The following is a 22,271-nucleotide window of genomic DNA, read 5'->3' as shown; positions in this document are numbered from 1 at the left end:
CATAATGTCAGAAGACAGAAGAAGCTCATCTCTGCAGTATAGCTGTGTTCACCTAAAATGACACCTCTAATTCTGAGCCGGGAGGCTGGTGTTTGTTATGTGTTAGTGGCCAGTAAAGCGAACGCTTGATAAGACCTGGGTCGTGTTCATTAGGCACCAAAAGGAAGCAAATGGACTGAAACAGGGAGGGACTACCTGGAGTTGTCTAATAAGAATCCTTCAGTTGTAAATTCCATGGCAAACATTTTTTACAGTGTTTCCTGTTGGGTGTGCCCTAATGAACACAACCCAGGCCTTGAATCAAGTCCCTTAGCCGCTCGCTTCCTGTAGCCATGGAAATCCCCATTTCCCCCTCTATTGTATTAGTGGTCAATAAATAATTATAGGTGGAGGTTAAATCTAATATAGCACAATGTTTACTGCAACAAATATTTTTTGTAATATAAGATATTTATTAATAATTCATCTTTATTACTGTTTAATTACCATTTTGCCATGGACTTTCTCAGTAGATACCTGATAATTACTGTAAAAGTCAAATAAAATGCAAAGAATATTTATTTATAAAAGATGCCAATTCAAGAGAATGTTTTTGAAACGTTTTTACTGAACCTCACATTAGAGTTGGTATACAATATAAATTAGGGTAAATATATAAGTGGATTATTTTCATCCAACCTTTAAATTGCCATGAAACCACCTAAAATCAACAGATTGTTTTCTCATTCCCATTCTGAACTGAAATGTGCACATAACTGAGATAGTATCGTGGCACACCATATCAAGATCACCCATCCCAAAAAACGTCAGTTATCACATAACATGAAAAACACCTCATAATATCATCAGATATTATACTTCATTTTGAGGCTCTCTGATCACTAGTTTAGAACAATGCAACTACTGAAACAGTATTAATTGATTCATCATTTAATTCTATAAATCATTTAAATATAATTTGCTCAGTATAAGAACAACGAAAGAACAGGGTCAAATAAGGGAAACTCATCACGCAGTTTCATTCTGTCTTTTGAGAATGTAAAGAAGATTAAAGTCTTGAAACAACATTTCATGTGAAAGGAGCCCGATATGTAAAGTATTTCACCTACAAAAGGCAGAAAACATACCCAAACACACTGATGGAAGTTAATCACAGCCCAGAACATTACTATACACTTAAGAAAGATAGTTAACATTTCACATGCTACTCAAACACTGTAACTATTTTAGTACACAGTCATTGTCTTACATCAGATGATGATTCCGCCTGCACCGATAAGCTTCAGAGCCTGTGACAGAAGTTGCACAACAGGTGACAGTCCATTTTATTCATTCTACCTCCCCCTCGTCATCGCTGCCTGAGCCTTGCTGTTGATCTTGTTGTTCTTTTTGATGTTCTTGTTGTTGTTCTTGTTGTTGTGGTTCTAGACGTAGTTGTGTTTGTAGGTGTAGTTGTTGTCCCTGTGGTATCTGGTCTCTCATTCGTCGCAGGTCGCCAGAATTCATCTGTGTCATCGAACCATCACTCCCCAGCATCATTGGCTGGATAATATTGGACCTGAAAGATAGAAAAGTCTCAACTCAAAAGACATTTATGATGATTCATTATTCCAATACATATGGCTGCAGTGCTGTGATCATTATCATGTATTATTGATAATATTACATGTTTACATTGTATTGAACATCACTATTGTTAGGAAAGGAGGTAGTGGATTAAGCAACAGGTAGACAGTCTATTTCCACATTTCCAAAGTAATTTTCCACATTTCAACAGTCCCTTTCCACATTTCCACATGTCAACAGTCCATTTCCACATGTCTACAGTCCATTTCCACATGTCAACAGTCCATTTCCACATGTCTACAGTCCATTTCCACATTTCCAGTCCATTTCCAGATTATAGTCTGCTAACCAGTTTTATGACACTATGTTGCACAATCGTACATGAATACTCTGTTAGCTGTTTTTTGGGGGGGGGGGGGGGTAGAACAACTTTAATATTGCAGATAGATTGTAGCTTCCATCAATGTAATTGTCTGCATCATTTCCAATCCCCCATATATATTTAAAAGAAATATCTATATATATATATACTCTGTTAGTTGTTGGTAACAGCTCCTGCCTCAGCTCATTAATGATGCATGAACCACAGTGGGAAGGGAAGCGATGAGGACACCTGCTGGGAGCCTGTGGCACTGCTGCAGTGAGCTATCTGTGTCTGTGGCCCTGTTCCAATAAATGCATCCTTCTTTACGTTGTTCTCTAGAGTAATCCCTGATCTCACACAACTGGGTTGCTGTAGGATATCTAGCGGAGTCCTGGGTTTCACCTATCCAACCGTTTCAGATCAGCGATTAGGCTACTTTGAAAATACATCTTTACCTGGAGAGCTTATCAAACATGTTGACCAGCTTCATGGCCTCCAGCTCCTTCTGTTCCTCTGTCATTCCCTCCATGGGGTTGGGCTGCTCATCCTCCACTCTGCCTGTCACAGGGTTAATTCTGGCCAGGACAGAGAACACAATGCTACTCATTCTGAATAAGGCCAAGATGGGCGAAACAAAATGTCAATGATTTTTAACTCTTCTAAATAAGGCATGTATGCATTAATTTCAAGAGCAAAAGCTGTGTCTGTTTCCCCCAAGGACAGAGAACAGAGCAGGGCTCCATTATTAATAAACTTCAATTCAACTCACTGAGATTTGTCCATTATTAATAAAGTTAAATTCAACTCACTGAGATATGTCCATTATTAATAAAGTTAAATTCAACTCACTGAGATTTGGCCTCACGGTACTCTTCTGTGTCACTGTCCTCATCCTCAGAGTAGACACCTGGGTTGCCCCCCCCTCGCAGAAGCCCCCGGGCGGCCAGGAGACCCGCTGCGTTGCCATAGCCTGTGTACTTAATGAACCTGGACACTGCACGGGATGGAAATAGCGTGGAAGGGGGTGTGGATGGGGGAGAAGAATTATATTACAAATCCTATAGTTTCCTTATTATGGTAGTCTCATGTTACCATACTTCCAAATCTGGTTCATCACTTGGCTATTGAGAAAGCCAGAAATCAAGGTTCCGACAATGATGGACAACAGTGAACAACACGGCAATAGAGGGTACACACTTCAGGGCTTTATGAACTGTAGAAAATGAGAAAGCAGAGAAAAACACCACCACTCACCACTTTCTTTACACAGGACGAATAGGAACTCTGCTGCACAGTTCTTGACATCAGTGTCAATGTTGGTCATCAGACGAACAAGCTTGTTACGAAGGGCGTTCCCCACTTCTGGTAGGTTCTTCACGTCCCGCAGAGGAGGGAGGACCTACACACACACACACACACACACACACACACATGAAGAACCAACTCAATGGGACATTCAGTAATTGACATGCAATTGGATGAATTGAAACATCCAATCACCTACCTTCATCCTGAGGAACTTCCTGGTCTCCCTGTGGATACGGGCGCTCTCAGTCAGCAGGTTAAGAGAGGGGAGCATGGTCTCCTTCAGTTTCTTGCCCTGGAAACCCATACACATAACTGTTATTAGACAGATAATACAACAACCTCTTCAGCTAGCAGCTAGACCCACACCGACCGATACGGTGGGTGTTACTTGACAGATATTATCAAAGTCTCAAACAAAATTTGGTTCTGTGTGCCGAGATGAATTATTGCCATGTCTCTTATGGATGAGACTAGACTGTTTCATTACTGAGGCCTTCCAGCTGTGTCCTGGTTGTTTACCCAGATCCCCAAAGACACCTCGTAACAACCTCCTTCAACAACAACATCCCATTTGGAGAGGTAATCATATCCCAACCACACAGCCAGACACCCTCTGCAGGGACATTATTACATCACCTGTAAACACCTCGGTGGATGGCACACAGAGAGCAGCTCCAGGAGCAAAGACTCTACAAGAGATCCAAGAGATGGCAATAAACTGATACACACTAATGCACATCCAACAATGTGTGTATGCAACTGTTTATGCCACCTTTATGAAAACACGTTGTCTATGTAATGCAGATTAGAGTTTTCCTTCATTCCATTTTAGGGCACCGTAAACTACGCCCACTGACCGTTGAGCTTTCATCCGACCAATCGCATTAGTTCTGCCCTCGAGGCAAAGATGCCATCAGAACAAGATTGAAATCTCCACTGAGCATTTCTAACGGCATGCCAACCTGTTGTTGAGGGTTAAAACCCAGCTCACCCTGTCTAGCCTCTTCTCCATGTACTCCAGGAGCATGTTGACGGCATCCATGTTGACCCCCATGTATTCTATTGAGCCCTGCTGAACCTTGGGCATCAGTAGCACATCCAGACAGGACAGAGGGAGGTTCCCCAGTAGGTTCAGTGAATGACTGCAGCCCAGGAGAAACACAAAGGGTTTTCACAGGAATGCAGCCCAGGAGAAACACAAAGGGTTTTCACAGGAATGCAGCCCAGGAGAAACACAAAGGGTTTTCACAGGAATGCAGCCCAGGAGAAACACAAAGGGTTATCACAGGAATGCAGCCCAGGAGAAACACAAAGGGTTTTCACAGGAATGCAGCCCAGGAGAAACACAAAGGGTTATCACAGGAATGCAGCCCAGGAGAAACACAAAGGGTTTTCACATGAATGCAGCCCAGGAGAAACACAAAGGGTTATCACAGGAATGCAGCCCAGGAGAAACACAAAGGGTTTTCACAGGAATGCAGCCCAGGAGAAACACAAAGGGTTATCACAGGAATGCAGCCCAGGAGAAACACAAAGGGTTTTCACAGGAATGCAGCCCAGGAGAAACACAAAGGGTTTTCACAGGAATGCAGCCCAGGAGAAACACAAAGGGTTTTCACAGGAATGCAGCCCAGGAGAAACACAAAGGGTTATCACAGGAATGCAGCCCAGGAGAAACACAAAGGGTTTTCACAGGAATGCAGCCCAGGAGAAACACAAAGGGTTTTCACAGGAATGCAGCCCAGGAGAAACACAAAGGGTTTTCACAGGAATGCAGCCCAGGAGAAACACAAAGGGTTTTCACAGGAATGCAGCCCAGGAGAAACACAAAGGGTTTTCACAGGAATGCAGCCCAGGAGAAACACAAAGGGTTTTCACAGGAATGCAGCCCAGGAGAAACACAAAGGGTTTTCACAGGAATGCAGCCCAGGAGAAACACAAAGGGTTTTCACAGGAATGCAGCCCAGGAGAAACACAAAGGGTTTTCACAGGAATGCAGCCCAGGAGAAACACAAAGGGTTTTCACAGGAATGCAGCCCAGGAGAAACACAAAGGGTTTTCACAGGAATGCAGCCCAGGAGAAACACAAAGGGTTTTCACAGGAATGCAGCCCAGGAGAAACACAAAGGGTTATCACAGGAATGCAGCCCAGGAGAAACACAAAGGGTTTTCACAGGAATGCAGCCCAGGAGAAACACAAAGGGTTTTCACAGGAATGCAGCCCAGGAGAAACACAAAGGGTTTTCACAGGAATGCAGCCCAGGAGAAACACAAAGGGTTTTCACAGGAATGCAGCCCAGGAGAAACACAAAGGGTTTTCACAGGAATGCAGCCCAGGAGAAACACAAAGGGTTATCACAGGAATGCAGCCCAGGAGAAACACAAAGGGTTATCACAGGACACAGTTTAGCTCAGGTCAAACTCAATTCCTGGAGGGCAAAGTGTCATCGGGGATTCGCTGCTCCTTTACTTGATTGAACAATTAAGGTTAACCTGGTCATCACCTGGCTGTCTAGGCCTTAATTGGACACAAATTGAAAGGAAATAACAAAACCAGCAGAGACATGGGACAGCCCTCCAGGAAGTGAGTTTGACACCCCTGATTTAGGTTCAGAACGCCTTTACTAAGATAATAAGACCTGTTACCTGTGAAACTCCTCAGTGTCGTCCTGTGCGTCAGCGCTGCTCATCAGACAGTGTCTGAGGATGGCTCCCAGGTGTCTGAACGCCGCTGCCTCCTCCTATAGGTTCAGCAGAGGAACTGTGATTGATTATCATTATATTGATGTATGTAAACAACACTATGCAAAGTTTACAGTATACAGTAATATGCTATGGTGGACAGGGTTAGAGCCAATTCCATTTCAATTCAGTTTACCTCCTGCATTGATAAAATTGACCCAAACCCTGATGGCGGATCCACTCTTCAGTGCTCACCTCGTCCACCTCCCGGCGGTTGGCGTCGTAGGTGATATTGAAGAGGATCTTGAGGATCTCCATGGCTCTCTCGATCTTCTCCCGGCTGAGAGGGGGCAGTTCGGCCGGTTCCTCAGAGTCCGGATCGACCTCCACCCCGGCCCGCCCCACCTCGAAGGTATCAGGCCAACACAGCCCCAATGTAGCATCCAGGTGGTTGGACAGCAGACTGACCCCCCGCAACTCCCTCAACAGCTGGGTTCGCATCGCCACACGCTGGGCGGTGAGAAGGAACATGAGGCGCAGGTCGAAGAACCTTACGTAGTGGTTCCACTGGTCCTCGCCACACTGCTTGAGACGCTCCGCGATGCCAACAATCAGCTGCAAGTCCTGGCCCACCTGCACAGCCACCTTGGTTAAAGAAAGAGATAAATCATTAGGAATGCATCCTAAATCACACTTTATTCATATTACAGTGCACTACTTTTGAATCTGGCCCCATATAGGTAATGTCCCAAATAACCCCCTATTCCCTATATAGTGCACTACTTTTGACCAAAGCCCTTTAGACTCTGGTCAAAATAAGTGCACTTTAAAGGGAACAGGGTGCCATTTGGAACACAGACTGTATCATTATGGTGCAGGAATAAAAAGCTGGGGAGTAGTTATATACAGCATTCTCTATATTCAGACCTCTTATTTCTTTATCTAAATATTATTTTTGCCCAGCACCGACCAGTATTCTCCAGTGTGGTTAAGCCTTTATCATCACATCACCCTGTTTTTTTATCCACCTTGTTGTGCAAGCAGATGTTGCAGATGCTCTTCAGCGCCTCTACGATAACCTCCAGGTCCGGGTTCTCAGCGAAAGGGACGAGGACCACGCCGCCCTCGCAGTCCACATTGCCGTGGGAGATTGCGATGCCAGCGTGCCGGCTGAGGGTCTGCATGGCGGTGTGCGTGATGAAGGGTGCCACGTTGTTCTTGTCACGTGACAAGATGCGGATGGTCTCCAGACAGGCAAGCTGGCAGGACGGCTGGAGGTCTCGCTTCAGGAAGCCCAACACTAGCTCTCCTAACCTCTGAGGACACAGGTGGACCAAAGAGACAGCATCACTACACCTAACTACTCAGTATGCAAGTATGACGACACTGCCAAACGTTTCTATACCAATGAGGTGCTTGTCTGTGTAACTAAAGTACATGCATGTCAGTACAGTCCCAAACAGGCCTTTCCCCATCTCCAGAGGAGAGGATGGGATGGGAAAATTGCTTATTTTCATGAGATTCAACATCAATGGGGAATAGGTGTTTAGGAGGTTCTTCCACTAGTTCTGCATAAGGTATAGATTTAAAGTTCCAGAAAGTCCTCTGTTTGGGCTTAAAACTGTGTAAAATAGACCAAGTCAGAATCAAAGCCACCAAGCTACCCTGTGATCTGTGAGTAACAACAATCATTTAATCATCAGAGACTCTCTCTTCCTTTCTAGAGAGATCGCAGTAACACCCTATACAAAGCCTTTTAATAATCCACACACGATGCCTCTGACCAAGAACTGTCTCGTTTGACTGTGATATGATGACGGGAAACAGTCTAGATCAAATCTCTGCATGTCTGTGGGCCGTGATAGTGACTGGCAGCTGTCTGCACAAAAGCTGCCACACTGGGACGAGCTTGGACTTATTATTCACTGGGGTCTCAGATGCTTCCAATATACATAAATAAAGTACAAATGCCAAGTAATCAATAGCCAGTATATTTGAATGCCATCATTGTGAATTTGAATCAATCTAAATCAAATTAAGAGTTGAAAAAAGACTACAGTCCAGCATTGCTTTTTCATTATGAAGGTAGACTACAGTCCAGCATCACTTTGTCATTATGAAGGTAGACTACAGTTCAGCATCACTTTGTCATTATGAAGGTAGACTACAGTCCAGCATCACTTTGTCATTATGAAGGTAGACTACAGTCCAGTATCACTTTGCCATTATGAAGGTAGACTACATTCCAGCATCACTTTGTCATTATGAAGGTAGACTACAGTCAAGCATCGCTTTGTCATTATGAAGGTAGACTACATTCCAGCATCGCTTTGTCATTATGAAGGTAGACTACAGTCAAGCATCGCTTTGTCATTATGAAGGTAGACTACAGTCAAGCATCGCTTTGTCATTATGAAGGTAGACTACATTCCAGCATCGCTTTGTCATTATGAAGGAAGACTACATTCCAGCATCACTTTGTCATTATGAAGGTAGACTACAGTCAAGCATCGCTTTGTCATTATGAAGGTAGACTACAGTCAAAAATCACTTTGTCATTATGAAGGTAGACTACACTCCAGCATCGCTTTGTCATTATGAAGGTAGACTACACTCCAGTATCGCTGTGTCATTATGAAGGTAGACTACAGTCCAGCATCACTTTGTCATTATGAAGGTAGACTACAGTCCAGCATCGCTTTGTCATTATGAAGGTAGACTACAGTCCAGCATCACTTTGCCATTATGAAGGTAGACTACAGTCCAGCATCACTTTGTCATTATGAAGGTAGACTACAGTCCAGCATCACTTTGTCATTATGAAGGTAGACTACAGTCCAGCATCACTTTGTCATTATGAAGGTAGACTACAGTCCAGTATCACTTTGCCATTATGAAGGTAGACTACAGTCCAGCATCACTTTGTCATTATGAAGGTAGACTACAGTCAAGCATCGCTTTGTCATTATGAAGGTAGACTACATTCCAGCATCGCTTTGTCATTATGAAGGTAGACTACAGTCAAGCATCGCTTTGTCATTATGAAGGTAGACTACAGTCAAGCATCGCTTTGTCATTATGAAGGTAGACTACAGTCCAGCATCGCTTTGTCATTATGAAGGTAGACTACATTCCAGCATCACTTTGTCATTATGAAGGTAGACTACAGTCAAGCATCGCTTTGTCATTATGAAGGTAGACTACAGTCAAAAATCACTTTGTCATTATGAAGGTAGACTACACTCCAGCATCGCTTTGTCATTATGAAGGTAGACTACACTCCAGTATCGCTTTGTCATTATGAAGGTAGACTACAGTCCAGCATCACTTTGTCATTATGAAGGTAGACTACAGTCCAGCATCGCTTTGTCATTATGAAGGTAGACTACAGTCCAGCATCACTTTGCCATTATGAAGGTAGACTACAGTCCAGCATCACTTTGTCATTATGAAGGTAGACTACAGTCCAGCATCACTTTGTCATTATGAAGGTAGACTACAGTCCAGCATCACTTTGTCATTATGAAGGTAGACTACAGTCCAGCATCACTTTGCCATTATGAAGGTAGACTACAGTCCAGCATCACTTTGTCATTATGAAGGTAGACTACAGTCCAGCATCACTTTGTCATTATGAAGGTAGACTACAGTCAAGCATCGCTTTGTCATTATGAAGGTAGACTACAGTCAAGCATCGCTTTGTCATTATGAAGGTAGACTACAGTCCAGCATCGCTTTGTCATTATGAAGGTAGACTACATTCCAGCATCACTTTGTCATTATGAAGGTAGACTACAGTCAAGCATCGCTTTGTCATTATGAAGGTAGACTACAGTCAAAAATCACTTTGTCATTATGAAGGTAGACTACACTCCAGCATCGCTTTGTCATTATGAAGGTAGACTACACTCCAGTATCGCTTTGTCATTATGAAGGTAGACTACAGTCCAGCATCACTTTGTCATTATGAAGGTAGACTACAGTCCAGCATCGCTTTGTCATTATGAAGGTAGACTACAGTCCAGCATCACTTTGCCATTATGAAGGTAGACTACAGTCCAGCATCACTTTGTCATTATGAAGGTAGACTACAGTCCAGCATCACTTTGTCATTATGAAGGTAGACTACAGTCCAGCATCACTTTGTCATTATGAAGGTAGACTACAGTCCAGCATCACTTTGCCATTATGAAGGTAGACTACAGTCCAGCATCACTTTGTCATTATGAAGGTAGACTACAGTCCAGCATCACTTTGTCATTATGAAGGTAGACTACAGTCAAGCATCGCTTTGTCATTATGAAGGTAGACTACAGTCAAGCATCGCTTTGTCATTATGAAGGTAGACTACAGTCCAGCATCGCTTTGTCATTATGAAGGTAGACTACATTCCAGCATCACTTTGTCATTATGAAGGTAGACTACAGTCAAGCATCGCTTTGTCATTATGAAGGTAGACTACAGTCAAAAATCACTTTGTCATTATGAAGGTAGACTACACTCCAGCATCGCTTTGTCATTATGAAGGTAGACTACACTCCAGTATCGCTTTGTCATTATGAAGGTAGACTACAGTCCAGCATCACTTTGTCATTATGAAGGTAGACTACAGTCCAGCATCGCTTTGTCATTATGAAGGTAGACTACAGTCCAGCATCACTTTGCCATTATGAAGGTAGACTACAGTCCAGCATCACTTTGTCATTATGAAGGTAGACTACAGTCCAGCATCACTTTGTCATTATGAAGGTAGACTACAGTCCAGCATCACTTTGTCATTATGAAGGTAGACTACAGTCCAGCATCACTTTGCCATTATGAAGGTAGACTACAGTCCAGCATCACTTTGTCATTATGAAGGTAGACTACAGTCCAGCATCACTTTGTCATTATGAAGGTAGACTACAGTCCAGCATCGCTTTGTCATTATGAAGGTAGACTACACTCCAGCATCGCTTTGTCATTATGAAGGTAGACTACACTCCAGTATCGCTTTGTCATTATGAAGGTAGACTACAGTCCAGCATCACTTTGTCATTATGAAGGTAGACTACACTCCAGTATCGCTTTGTCATTATGAAGGTAGACTACAGTCCAGCATCGCTTTGCCATTATGAAGGTAGACTACACTCCAGTATCGCTTTATCATTATGAAGGTAGACTACAGTCCAGCATCGCTTTGTCATTATGAAGGTAGACTACACTCCAGTATCGCTTTGTCATTATGAAGGTAGACTACAGTCCAGCATCACTTTGTCATTATGAAGGTAAACTAGTCCAGCATCACTTTGTCATTATGAAGGTAGACTACAGTCCAGTATCGCTTTGCCATTATGAAGGTAGACTACAGTCCAGCATCACTTTGTCATTATGAAGGTAAACTAGTCCAGCATCACTTTGTCATTATGAAGGTAGACTACAGTCCAGTATCGCTTTGCCATTATGAAGGTAGACTACAGTCCAGTATCACTTTGTCATTATGAAGGTAGACTACAGTCCAGTATCGCTTTGCCATTATGAAGGTAGACTACAGTCCAGCATCGCTTTGCCATTATGAAGGTAGACTACAGTCCAGCATCACTTTGTCATTATGAAGGTAAACTAGTCCAGCATCACTTTGTCATTATGAAGGTAGACTACAGTCCAGCATCGCTTTGTCATTATGAAGGTAAACTAGTCCAGCATCACTTTGTCATTATGAAGGTAGACTACAGTCCAGCATTGCTATGTCATCGTCAGAAAGACACAACATAACCCATCCATAACCAAGTAAAGTTCAGGATCATGAGTCTGTGCACGTCAGATGTTTTCCTGTCCCGATATAACACAGTGCACCCAGTGGGCCCTGAATGTCCTGAGGCAGTAAGTTAAAAGCTTCAGAAACAGAATCATAGCTGCCTAAGTCAGGAGTCTGGGCCATTTAGAATACCTCCCAAATGGTACCCCATTCCCTCTGGTGTGCACTACTTTTGACCAGGGCTCTTGTCAAAAGTAGTGCACTATATAGGGAATAGGGAACCATTTGAACCCAGCAGATGTAGGGCTCACAGCATAATGTCTTTCCCTCCCCTTCGGGAGAGAGAATGAGGACGAGTCAGTTGTTGAATGTTGAGAATGATTGATGGTTGCTGCTCACTCAGCTTGCCTGTGCTTTGCTCTATACTTGGGGAAATTATGATAATGAGAATCGACAATGCCCTCATCAATTAATTGCCTAAATAGCTTGCGTTGTGTGAGGTCTCCAGAGATAGCATGTGGCTACCGAAATAAATAGCTTTGAGGGATAGGACACAGCAAAAGTAGGACATCAGATAAGAATTACATAATAGCTTGTAACCAATTAGGCTGAAGCAAGTCACAGATACAAGTCACAGATCCCTATTTCTCCAAAACACAGTACATGAATGCACACTTCCTGTCGGTCAGGACTTCTCCATGTAACTCCAAACCGAAATAAATTCACCACGGAATAGTGGCTTTGTCCCAAATGGCCCCCTATTTCCTATATAGTGCACTGCTTTAGACTGGAGCCCAATGGACCCCGATCAAAAGTAGTGCACTACATAGGGAATAGGGGGCCATTTGGGATACCGCCAGTATCTGCTAAGTTCTCTCATAATGCCTTCTTTCAGAAAGGGTGCTGTGTCAACCGTGGACTAACTGCATCCCACATTTAACTTGACCATGGCATTGAGAAAACTTGACCATGGCATTGAGAAAACTTGACCATGGCATTGAGAAAACCTGACCATGGCATTGAGAAAACCTGACCATGGCATTGAGAAAACTTGACCATGGCATTGAGAAAACTTGACCATGGCATTGAGAAAACTTGAACAAATCGTCCAGTCCCGGACATGCTGGAAAGCTGCTGTTGATGACGGCCTATACTCCAGCAGTTGTAAGCCCTAAGTAAGTATGTGGCAATAACATTTGTGGAGAGGGACTATAACGTTACATACAGCTATGGACAGCATCTCCAAGGATGATCAAATGATATGGAGTCTCAAATAAGTATGGGCTATATTTCAACACACAACGAGGAGCGATGGGCCTAAGTAAACTTCAACACGTCAGTGATAAGACTGATAATTGTGATGGATATCAGACAACATGCTGTCAATAGTGGCAGAAGTGCATCAGAACATGGGTGAGTCATCATCAACTAGCTGTAAAAACATCCAGGAAGAGGGTCTGATGCCCCTGTAGATGTAAAGACAAATGTCTTGGTCACTTGCTGCAGGTTGTCTCTCATGAAAATACTGTTATATGTGTACTTCTACGAACCCAAAGTGTATTTCTTGATATAATGGAACAACAATTATTAATTACTTACATTATGCCAAATGTCTAAATACATCATTAAGAATGGAATTTGCTGTAGAGATAAACTTTGGGTTCAAATATACTGAAATACTACCATTACACACGTATGTATACCTCTTGTAACTTCCCATCCTAGTGTACAGGAACGCAAGAAGAAAGAGATGAAAGATGAAAAAGAGAGTTAGGGCAGAGGGGATTTGGTGAGACTGACCAGCATGGGTTATACTATACTCTATACAGTATGGTTGATACCAACTATCAACTTTGGTGTTTGGGCTGTATCCCACTGTGATTCTACATCATCCAGATTACAAGCAAAAAGTAGAGTTAAAAAGCTGATCATTCCAATGCCTCACTGACCAACGACAGTACAAGGGAGATAGGGTGCCTTTTCAGATGTAGCCTATTCCCTAGACAGTGCACTACTTTTGACTATGCCCCATAGGGCTCCGGTCAAAAGAAGTGCACTACATAGGGAATAGGGTGCCGTTAACCGACACATCCATAGTAAAAAATAAAATGTGTACCTCTCTCTGCTCCTCTTCATCTGTGGTAAATGTGAAGCATTGGGTCATCTAGGAGGAGACGAGAAAGTAAAGAGAAAACATTATAAAACATTTCACAACAAAACAGCTACCCCAATACATCATTCATTGTGAATTAGCATACAGTACAGTAAAGTAGAGTGTTTGTGTTCCTGTGGTGAGAGCTTTTGCCTTATTTAATCCCTGCAATGATCTGCAATGTAAAGGTATGAGGACGGTGAATTATTTTTAGATGCTGCCAAATAATGAGATGAGTGAGTCATTGTCATCCTGCTCTCTCCCTCTCTCTCCCTCTCTCTCCCTCTCCCTCCCTCCCTCACTGAGAAAAGGAAGATCCATCTTTGTTTTACCAAAAGACGAGAGCATATGGAACACTTCAGGGTGAACGATTATTACAGTTTACCTACAGTAAGCCTGTAACCAGACAAACCCTTTGTTATGCTGCAGTACGCCTGTTACCAGACCAACCCTATGTTATGCTACAGTACGCCTGTTACCAGACCAACCCTATGTTATGCTACAGTACGCCTGTTACCAGACCAACCCTATGTTATGCTACAGTACGCCTGTTACCAGACCAACCCTATTTATGCTACAGTACGCCTGTTACCAGACCAACCCTATGTTATGCTACGGTACGCCTGTTACCAGCCCAACCCTATGTTATTCTACAGTAAGCCTGTTACCAGACCAACTCTTTGTTATGCTACAGTACGCCTGTTACCAGACCAACTCTTTGTTATGCTACAGTACGCCTGTTACCAGACCAACTCTTTGTTATGCTACAGTACGCCTGTTACCAGACCAACCCTTTGTTATGCTACAGTACGCCTGTTACCAGACCAACCCTTTGTTATGCTACAGTACGCCTGTTACCAGACCAACCCTTTGTTATGCTACAGTACGCCTGTTACCAGACCAACCCTTTGTTATGCTACAGTACGCCTGTTACTAGACCAACTCTTTGTTATGCTACAGTAAGCCTGTTACCAGACCAACCCTTTGTTATGCTACAGTACGCCTGTTACCAGACCAACTCTTTGTTATTCTACAGTACGCCTGTTACCAGACCAACCCTTTGTTATTCTACAGTACGCCTGTTACCAGACCAACTCTTTGTTATTCTACAGTACGCCTGTTACCAGACCAACCCTATGTTATGCTACAGTACGCCTGTTACCAGCCCAACCCTATGTTATGCTACAGTACGCCTGTTACCAGCCCAACCCTTTGTTATTCTACAGTACGCCTGTTACCAGACCAACCCTTTGTTATTCTACAGTACGCCTGTTACCAGCCCAACCCTTTGTTATTCTACAGTACGCCTGTTACCAGCCCAACCCTATGTTATGCTACAGTACGCCTGTTACCAGCCCAACCCTATGTTATGCTACAGTACGCCTGTTACCAGACCAACCCTATGTTATGCTACAGTACGCCTGTTACCAGACCAACCCTATGTTATGCTACAGTACGCCTGCAACTGCTCCGCCCACAACCGTAAGGCTCTCCAGAGGGTAGTGAGGTCTGCACAACGCATCACCGGGGGCAAACTACCTGCCCTCCAGGACACCTACACCACCCGATGTCACAGGAAGGCCATAAAGATCATCAAGGACAACAACCACCCGAGCCACTGCCTCTTCACCCCGCTATCATCCAGAAGGCGAGGTCAGTACAGGTGCATCAAAGCTGGGACCGAGAGACTGAAAAACAGCTTCTATCTCAAGGCCATCAGACTGTTAAACAGCCACCACTAACATTTAGTGGCCGCTGCCAACATACTGACTCAACTCCAGCCACTTTAATAAAGGGAATTGATGGAAATTATGTAAAAATGTATCACTAGCCACTTTAAACTATGCCACTTTATGTTTACATACCCTACATTACTCATCTTATATGTATAGAATGTACTCTATACCATCTACTGCATCTTGCCTATGCCGTTCTGTACCATCACTCATTCATATATCTTTATGTATATATTCTTTATCCCTTTACACTTGTGTGTATAAGGTAGTAGTTGTGGAATTGTTAGGTTAGATTACTTGTTGGTTATTACTGCATTGACGGAACTAGAAGCACAAGCATTTCGCTACACTCGCATTAACATCTGCTAACCATGTGTATGTGACAAATACAATTTGATTTGATTTGATTAACAGACCAACCCTATGTTATGCTACAGTACGCCTGTTACCAGACCAACCCTATGTTATGCTACAGTACGCCTGTTACCAGACCAACCCTTTGTTATGCTACAGTACGCCTGTTACCAGACCAACTCTTTGTTATGCTACAGTACGCCTGTTACCAGACCAACCCTTTGTTATGCTACAGTACGCCTGTTACCAGACCAACTCTTTGTTATGCTACAGTACGCCTGTTACCAGACCAACCCTTTGTTATGCTACAGTACGCCTGTTACCAGACCAACCCTTTGTTATGCTACAGTACGCCTGTTACCAGACCAACTCTTTGTTATGCTACAGTAAGCCTGTTACCAGCCCAACCCTTTGTTATGCTACAGTACGCCTGTTACCAGACCAACCCTTTGTTATGCTACAGTACGCCTGTTACCAGACCAACCCTATGTTATGCTACAGTACGCCTGTTACCAGACCAACCCTATGTTATGCTACAGTACGCCTGTTACCAGACCAACCCTATGTTATGCTACAGTACGCCTGTTACCAGACCAACCCTTTGTTATGCTACAGTACGCCTGTTACCAGACCAACCCTATGTTATGCTACAGTACGCCTGTTACCAGACCAACCCTTTGTTATGCTGCAGTACGCCTGTTACCAGACCAACCCTTTGTTATGCTACAGTACGCCTGTTACCAGACCAACCCTATGTTATGCTACGGTACGCCTGTTACCAGACCAACCCTATGTTATGCTACAGTACGCCTGTTACCAGACCAACCCTATGTTATGCTACAGTACGCCTGTTACCAGACCAACCCTATGTTATGCTACAGTACGCCTGTTACCAGACCAACCCTATGTTATGCTACAGTATGCCTGTTACCAGACCAACTCTTTGTTATGCTACGGTACGCCTGTTACCAGACCAACCCTATGTTATTCTACAGTAAACCTGTTACCAGACCAACCCTATGTTATGCTACAGTACGCCTGTTACCAGACCAACCCTATGTTATGCTACAGTACGCCTGTTACCAGACCAACCCTATGTTATGCTACAGTACGCCTGTTACTAGACCAACTCTTTGTTATTCTACAGTAATCCTGTTACCAGACCAACTCTTTGTTATGCTACAGTACGCCTGTTACCAGACCAACCCTATGTTATGCTACAGTACGCCTGTTACCAGACCAACCCTTTGTAATGTTACAGTAAGCCTGTTACCAGCCCAACCCTTTGTTATGCTACAGTACGCCTGTTACCAGACCAACCCTTTGTTATGCTACAGTACGCCTGTTACCAGCCCAACCCTATGTTATGCTACAGTAAGCCTGTTACCAGACCAACTCTTTGTAATGTTACAGTAAGCCTGTTACCAGACCAACCCTTTGTAATGTTACAGTAAGCCTGTTACCAGCCCAACCCTATGTTATGCTACAGTAAGCCTGTTACCAGACCAACTCTTTGTAATGTTACAGTAAGCCTGTTACCAGACCAACCCTTTGTAATGTTACAGTAAGCCTGTTACCAGCCCAACCCTTTGTTATGCTACAGTACGCCTGTTACCAGACCAACCCTTTGTTATGCTACAGTACGCCTGTTACCAGACCAACCCTTTGTTATGCTACAGTACGCCTGTTACCAGCCCAACCCTTTGTTATGCTACAGTACGCCTGTTACCAGACCAACCCTTTGTTATGCTACAGTACGCCTGTTACCAGACCAACCCTTTGTTATTCTACAGTACGCCTGTTACCAGACCAACCCTTTGTTATGCTACAGTACGCCTGTTACTAGACCAACCCTATGTTATGCTACAGTACGCCTGTTACCAGACCAACCCTATGTTATTCTACAGTACGCCTGTTACCAGACCAACCCTTTGTTATGCTAGAGTACGCCTGTTACCAGACCAACTCTTTGTTATGCTACAGTACGCCTGTTACCAGACCAACCCTTTGTTATTCTACAGTACGCCTGTTACCAGACCAACTCTTTGTTATGCTACAGTACGCCTGTTACCAGCCCAACCCTATGTTATTCTACAGTACGCCTGTTACCAGACCAACTCTTTGTTATGCTACAGTACGCCTGTTACCAGACCAACCCTTTGTTATGCTACAGTAAGCCTGTTACCAGACCAACCCTTTGTTATGCTACAGTACGCCTGTTACCAGACCAACCCTTTGTTATTCTACAGTATGCCTGTTACCAGACCAACTCTTTGTTATTCTACAGTAAACCTGTTACCAGACCAACCCTTTGTTATGCTACAGTACGCCTGTTACCAGACCAACTCTTTGTTATGCTACGGTACGCCTGTTACCAGACCAACCCTTTGTTATGCTACAGTACACCTGTTACCAGACCAACCCTTTGTTATGCTACAGTACACCTGTTACCAGACCAACCCTATGTTATGCTACAGTACGCCTGTTACCAGACCAACCCTATGTTATGCTACAGTACGCCTGTTACCAGACCAACTCTTTGTTATGCTACAGTACACCTGTTACCAGACCAACCCTATGTTATGCTACAGTACACCTGTTACCAGACCAACCCTTTGTTATGCTACAGTACACCTGTTACCAGACCAACCCTATGTTATGCTACAGTACGCCTGTTACCAGACCAACCCTTTGTTATGCTACGGTACGCCTGTTACCAGACCAACCCTATGTTATGCTACAGTACGCCTGTTACCAGACCAACCCTTTGTTATTCTACAGTAAGCCTGGTACCAGACCAACCCTTTGTAATGTTACAGTAAGCCTGGTACCAGATCTGTTTGTGCTATCTTGCCAACTCCTTGTCACTCATTGGCACACCAAACAATGGTTGCCATGACAATACCATTTGGAGTTGGAAAGCGAGCAGAAGCAGCCTGGGGGGCAGGCTAAAGCTACAGGATCAAATGAGAACCATTTAGATGGACAGGATTTGAAGGGCCTCAAAGCTTCAGCAATCTATTTGTGTTTCTCAGAAGACTTAATCCTGTTATGCCAATAGATAGGAACACACAGAAGTCTAGGTAGGGCTGACTACTGATGCTCGATGGGTAGTCTCTGTGAGGTAACTCTGTCTAAGGAAAGACAAATCAAACAAGCTTCACTCTAAACTATGACTCAATAAGTATTGACTCAATGGGATGAATTTGTAAAGCTGAATTGTTTCTGCTTTGCCTTCAATCCAATTTGACTCAATTATGCCTGTTTCAAAGTCACATTAGTAATAGTCAGATGGCATAAGTCTATGCAGAGAAGTGTATGTTGTGAAAGGCACTTTGTGTGTGCAGGAACGTCCACTGCTGAGATATGGCCCTATCATTTTACTGATCAACAATTTCCAGTCAGACATCATCACATAAGGATGTCAGAATTGGGACTAATGTGTTTGTCCACAGACGTATGTAGGCTGAATACCTACTATAAATAATAATACAGTGGAATAAGAGGGAATAATACAGTAATATCACCCACACACACACACACACACACACACACACACACACACACACACACACACACACACACACAGTGGGGATTGTTGACTAAAGAGGGTTACAGTAAGTCGGTCGGTTGATCAGGCAATGGCCTCCAGAGTAGACTGAGCAGACAGCAGGGTGGTAGCATAGAGATCCCATTAAATTATACTTATGGGTGGTAGTCTGAGGGTTAGGAAGGCTGACTGGCTCAGCCTCAGGGAAATATACTCAAAGTGTGTCTGCATATTGCTAGGCTTCCCTTGGCGTTCTCCTGCTATGATATCATACAGATATCCTACAAATCAATGCCTGTAATGATATCGAGAAAGAGAGAAAGCTACTGTAGCCTTCCTATCCATGACAACAGCATGAAGTGCACAAAATGCTACAATGTCATGTTGACATATTTATGAATAGGCCTACAACAGAATAGAAGACTCGAAACAGTTGCTGATCTATTATGGCTGCTGGTGCTCAACTGACAGTTAGTTGACTGTCACACTGTATTACCTACCCTATGTAAGTGCGTGTGCGTTTATGCATTTATGCGTCGCTCCCCAAAATAACACTTATTATAAGAGCTCAGGACGTCTACGAGGTTGAACAGTACGTTCGCATGTTTCTGTTGCAATTGATCATCAAAGTGTCATGACGTTACATTATTGTCAAAAGATATGTTCAATCGTATTACTGTCAAATTGCATAGGAATTCAACTTAGAAGAAAATATATTTCATACTGTACTTGATAAGGATAACGACAACAATTTACCTTTTTATTGTACGTCTGCAGTGCCATCAATGCGGCATCTTGATCGCCCGTTTCCATGTTTTCTATTATGACATTTAAATCCATGTTCATTTTTGTTGTGTTCCCTGTCCACCCGAAAGTTTAGCGCCTCGCGGATGTCATGTACAGGGCTCTACCGTACTGATAGCTATATGCACATATGACTCTGTGTGATAGTCACTCCGCTCTGATCCTGGAACTCAAAAACCAGCGATGATAAGATTAGCGGAGGATTGCAAATGTGCCGCACAGCACCCTGGGATTTGTAGTTCCATTTCGGTAAACAGCATAATATGGAGATATTATTTACACAGAAAATTATCTGGATTTGGAGAAAGTCATATAGAAATATGTATTTACAGCCAAACTGTAGACCAACACACCAGCCCCCCCCAACCCCTATTTTACGCTGCTGCTACTCTCTGTTTATCATGTATGCATAGTCACTTTAACTATACATCCATATACATACCATCTCAATTGGCCTGACCAACCAGTGCCCCCGCACATTGGCTAACCGGGTAATCTGCATTGTGTCCCGCCACCCACCATCCGCCCTACTTTTGCCCTACTCTTTTGCCCTACTCTCTGTTCATCATATATGCATAGTCACTTTAACCATATCTACATGTACATACTACCTCAATCAGCCTGACTAACCGGTGACTGTATGCAGCCTCGCTACTGTTTATAGCCTCGCTACTGTAAATAGCCTCGCTACTGTTATTTTTCACTGTTATTTTAATGTTGTTTTTGTTTCTTTAGTTACCTATTGTTCACATAATACCTTTTTTGCACTGTTGGTTAGAGCCTGTAAGTAAGCATTTCACTGTAAGGTCTACACCTGTTGGTTAGAGCCTGTAAGTAAGCATTTCACTGTAAGGTCTACACATGTTGTATTCAGCATTTCACTGTAAGGTCTACACATGTTGTATTCGGCGCAAGTGACAAATACACTTTGATTTGATTTGAGTTATATATGTACATGGCCACACCTCTGAATTGTGAACACTTTTGGTACGTCAAAAGATTCTAAAAGTGTAATTTCCTCAGAAAGCGTCACAGTCATCCAGTGGCATCATCCCCAGGGAGGCCTTCCAGAGACTGTTTGATGAGCTGGACAAGGACAGGATCAAACAGCTATTTATATTTTATCTCTACCACAATGTTAATTTCTTCAAAACTACGCAGTTGGCAGACTGTCAATCTAACTCCAAGCAGACTTTCATCATTTTCCTTTTTGCTTACATTTTCAACGGAAGCAAACAATTGGGAGATTGAAGAGCGAATTGAAGTCATTGTTTTCCTCTGTAGCATCCTCCGTTGCCTGAGTACTCGTCTAAGTTCCTGCACAAGGTTCAGTATATCTTTAGTCAGCATTATGTCACTGTGGTGGGGAATGCTGCATGTGGCACTGGCCAATGTTGTCTGCATCTGTGTGAGTTCACAATGTCACAATATTTAATGAATTAACTTAGATGTTTGTGTTTCTGCTTGATCCTAACAGCTCTTAGTTACGACACTAGCCTGGAATCCTAACTGACATGCTTTGTTTCACCATAAGAATATTGAAACAGAGCTTATCAGTTAAGATTCCAGGGTACTTATTCACAGTTATATTGTTGATAGAGATGCTTTAGTCAGTGTACACTACTATGCTTTGTACACTATGTGGGCCTGTTCATACTGTAAGTCATTTGATAACTTAAAAGGAGTATTCGTCTGGGATTTGAACCCGGGACCTCTCACACCCTAAGCGAGAATCATACCCCTAGACCAACAAGCCTGTCATAGTGTTAGCAACCAAGAGTTTAAATTCCACTGCATGCCACGTGCATGAGGAATTCCTCTCAAGTTAATGCTGTTGCATGCTCAGTTAAACTGCTCAGAGACTGCCACCTAGTGGCTGTTCTAGACTCTGCACACACACAGACATGTTGATCAAATGGAAACAGATAGAGGACTAATCATGGATATAACGCATTTTAGAATGGATATTGCTATTGAGGGCTTCCACCATTTTAAATTAGTCAACTGCGTGGCTATTC

General features: G+C 43.3%; 1 protein-coding gene across 1 annotated transcript; it reads right to left on the bottom strand.

The window, feature by feature from the left end:
• Positions 1–392: 392 nt before the first annotated feature.
• ric8a (RIC8 guanine nucleotide exchange factor A) lies at positions 393–20,399 on the bottom strand. The gene is made up of 11 exons (XM_039017847.1): positions 20,206–20,399; positions 13,774–13,821; positions 6,949–7,236; positions 6,176–6,565; positions 5,885–5,979; positions 4,230–4,380; positions 3,435–3,530; positions 3,185–3,329; positions 2,780–2,924; positions 2,386–2,505; positions 393–1,558 (listed from the first exon to the last, which is right to left on the bottom strand). Exons 1-11 carry the CDS (start codon positions 20,293–20,295, stop codon positions 1,330–1,332), a joined length of 1,797 nt encoding a protein of 598 aa, XP_038873775.1. The 5' UTR covers positions 20,296–20,399; the 3' UTR covers positions 393–1,329.
• Positions 20,400–22,271: the final 1,872 nt, after the last annotated feature.

This window comes from Salvelinus namaycush, chromosome 21 (assembly GCF_016432855.1).
Source record: "Salvelinus namaycush isolate Seneca chromosome 21, SaNama_1.0, whole genome shotgun sequence".
Classification (NCBI taxonomy): Eukaryota; Metazoa; Chordata; class Actinopteri; order Salmoniformes; family Salmonidae; genus Salvelinus; species Salvelinus namaycush.
The sequence above is the reverse complement of the archived record's forward strand: the minus strand, read 5'-3'. Positions and strand labels throughout refer to the sequence as shown.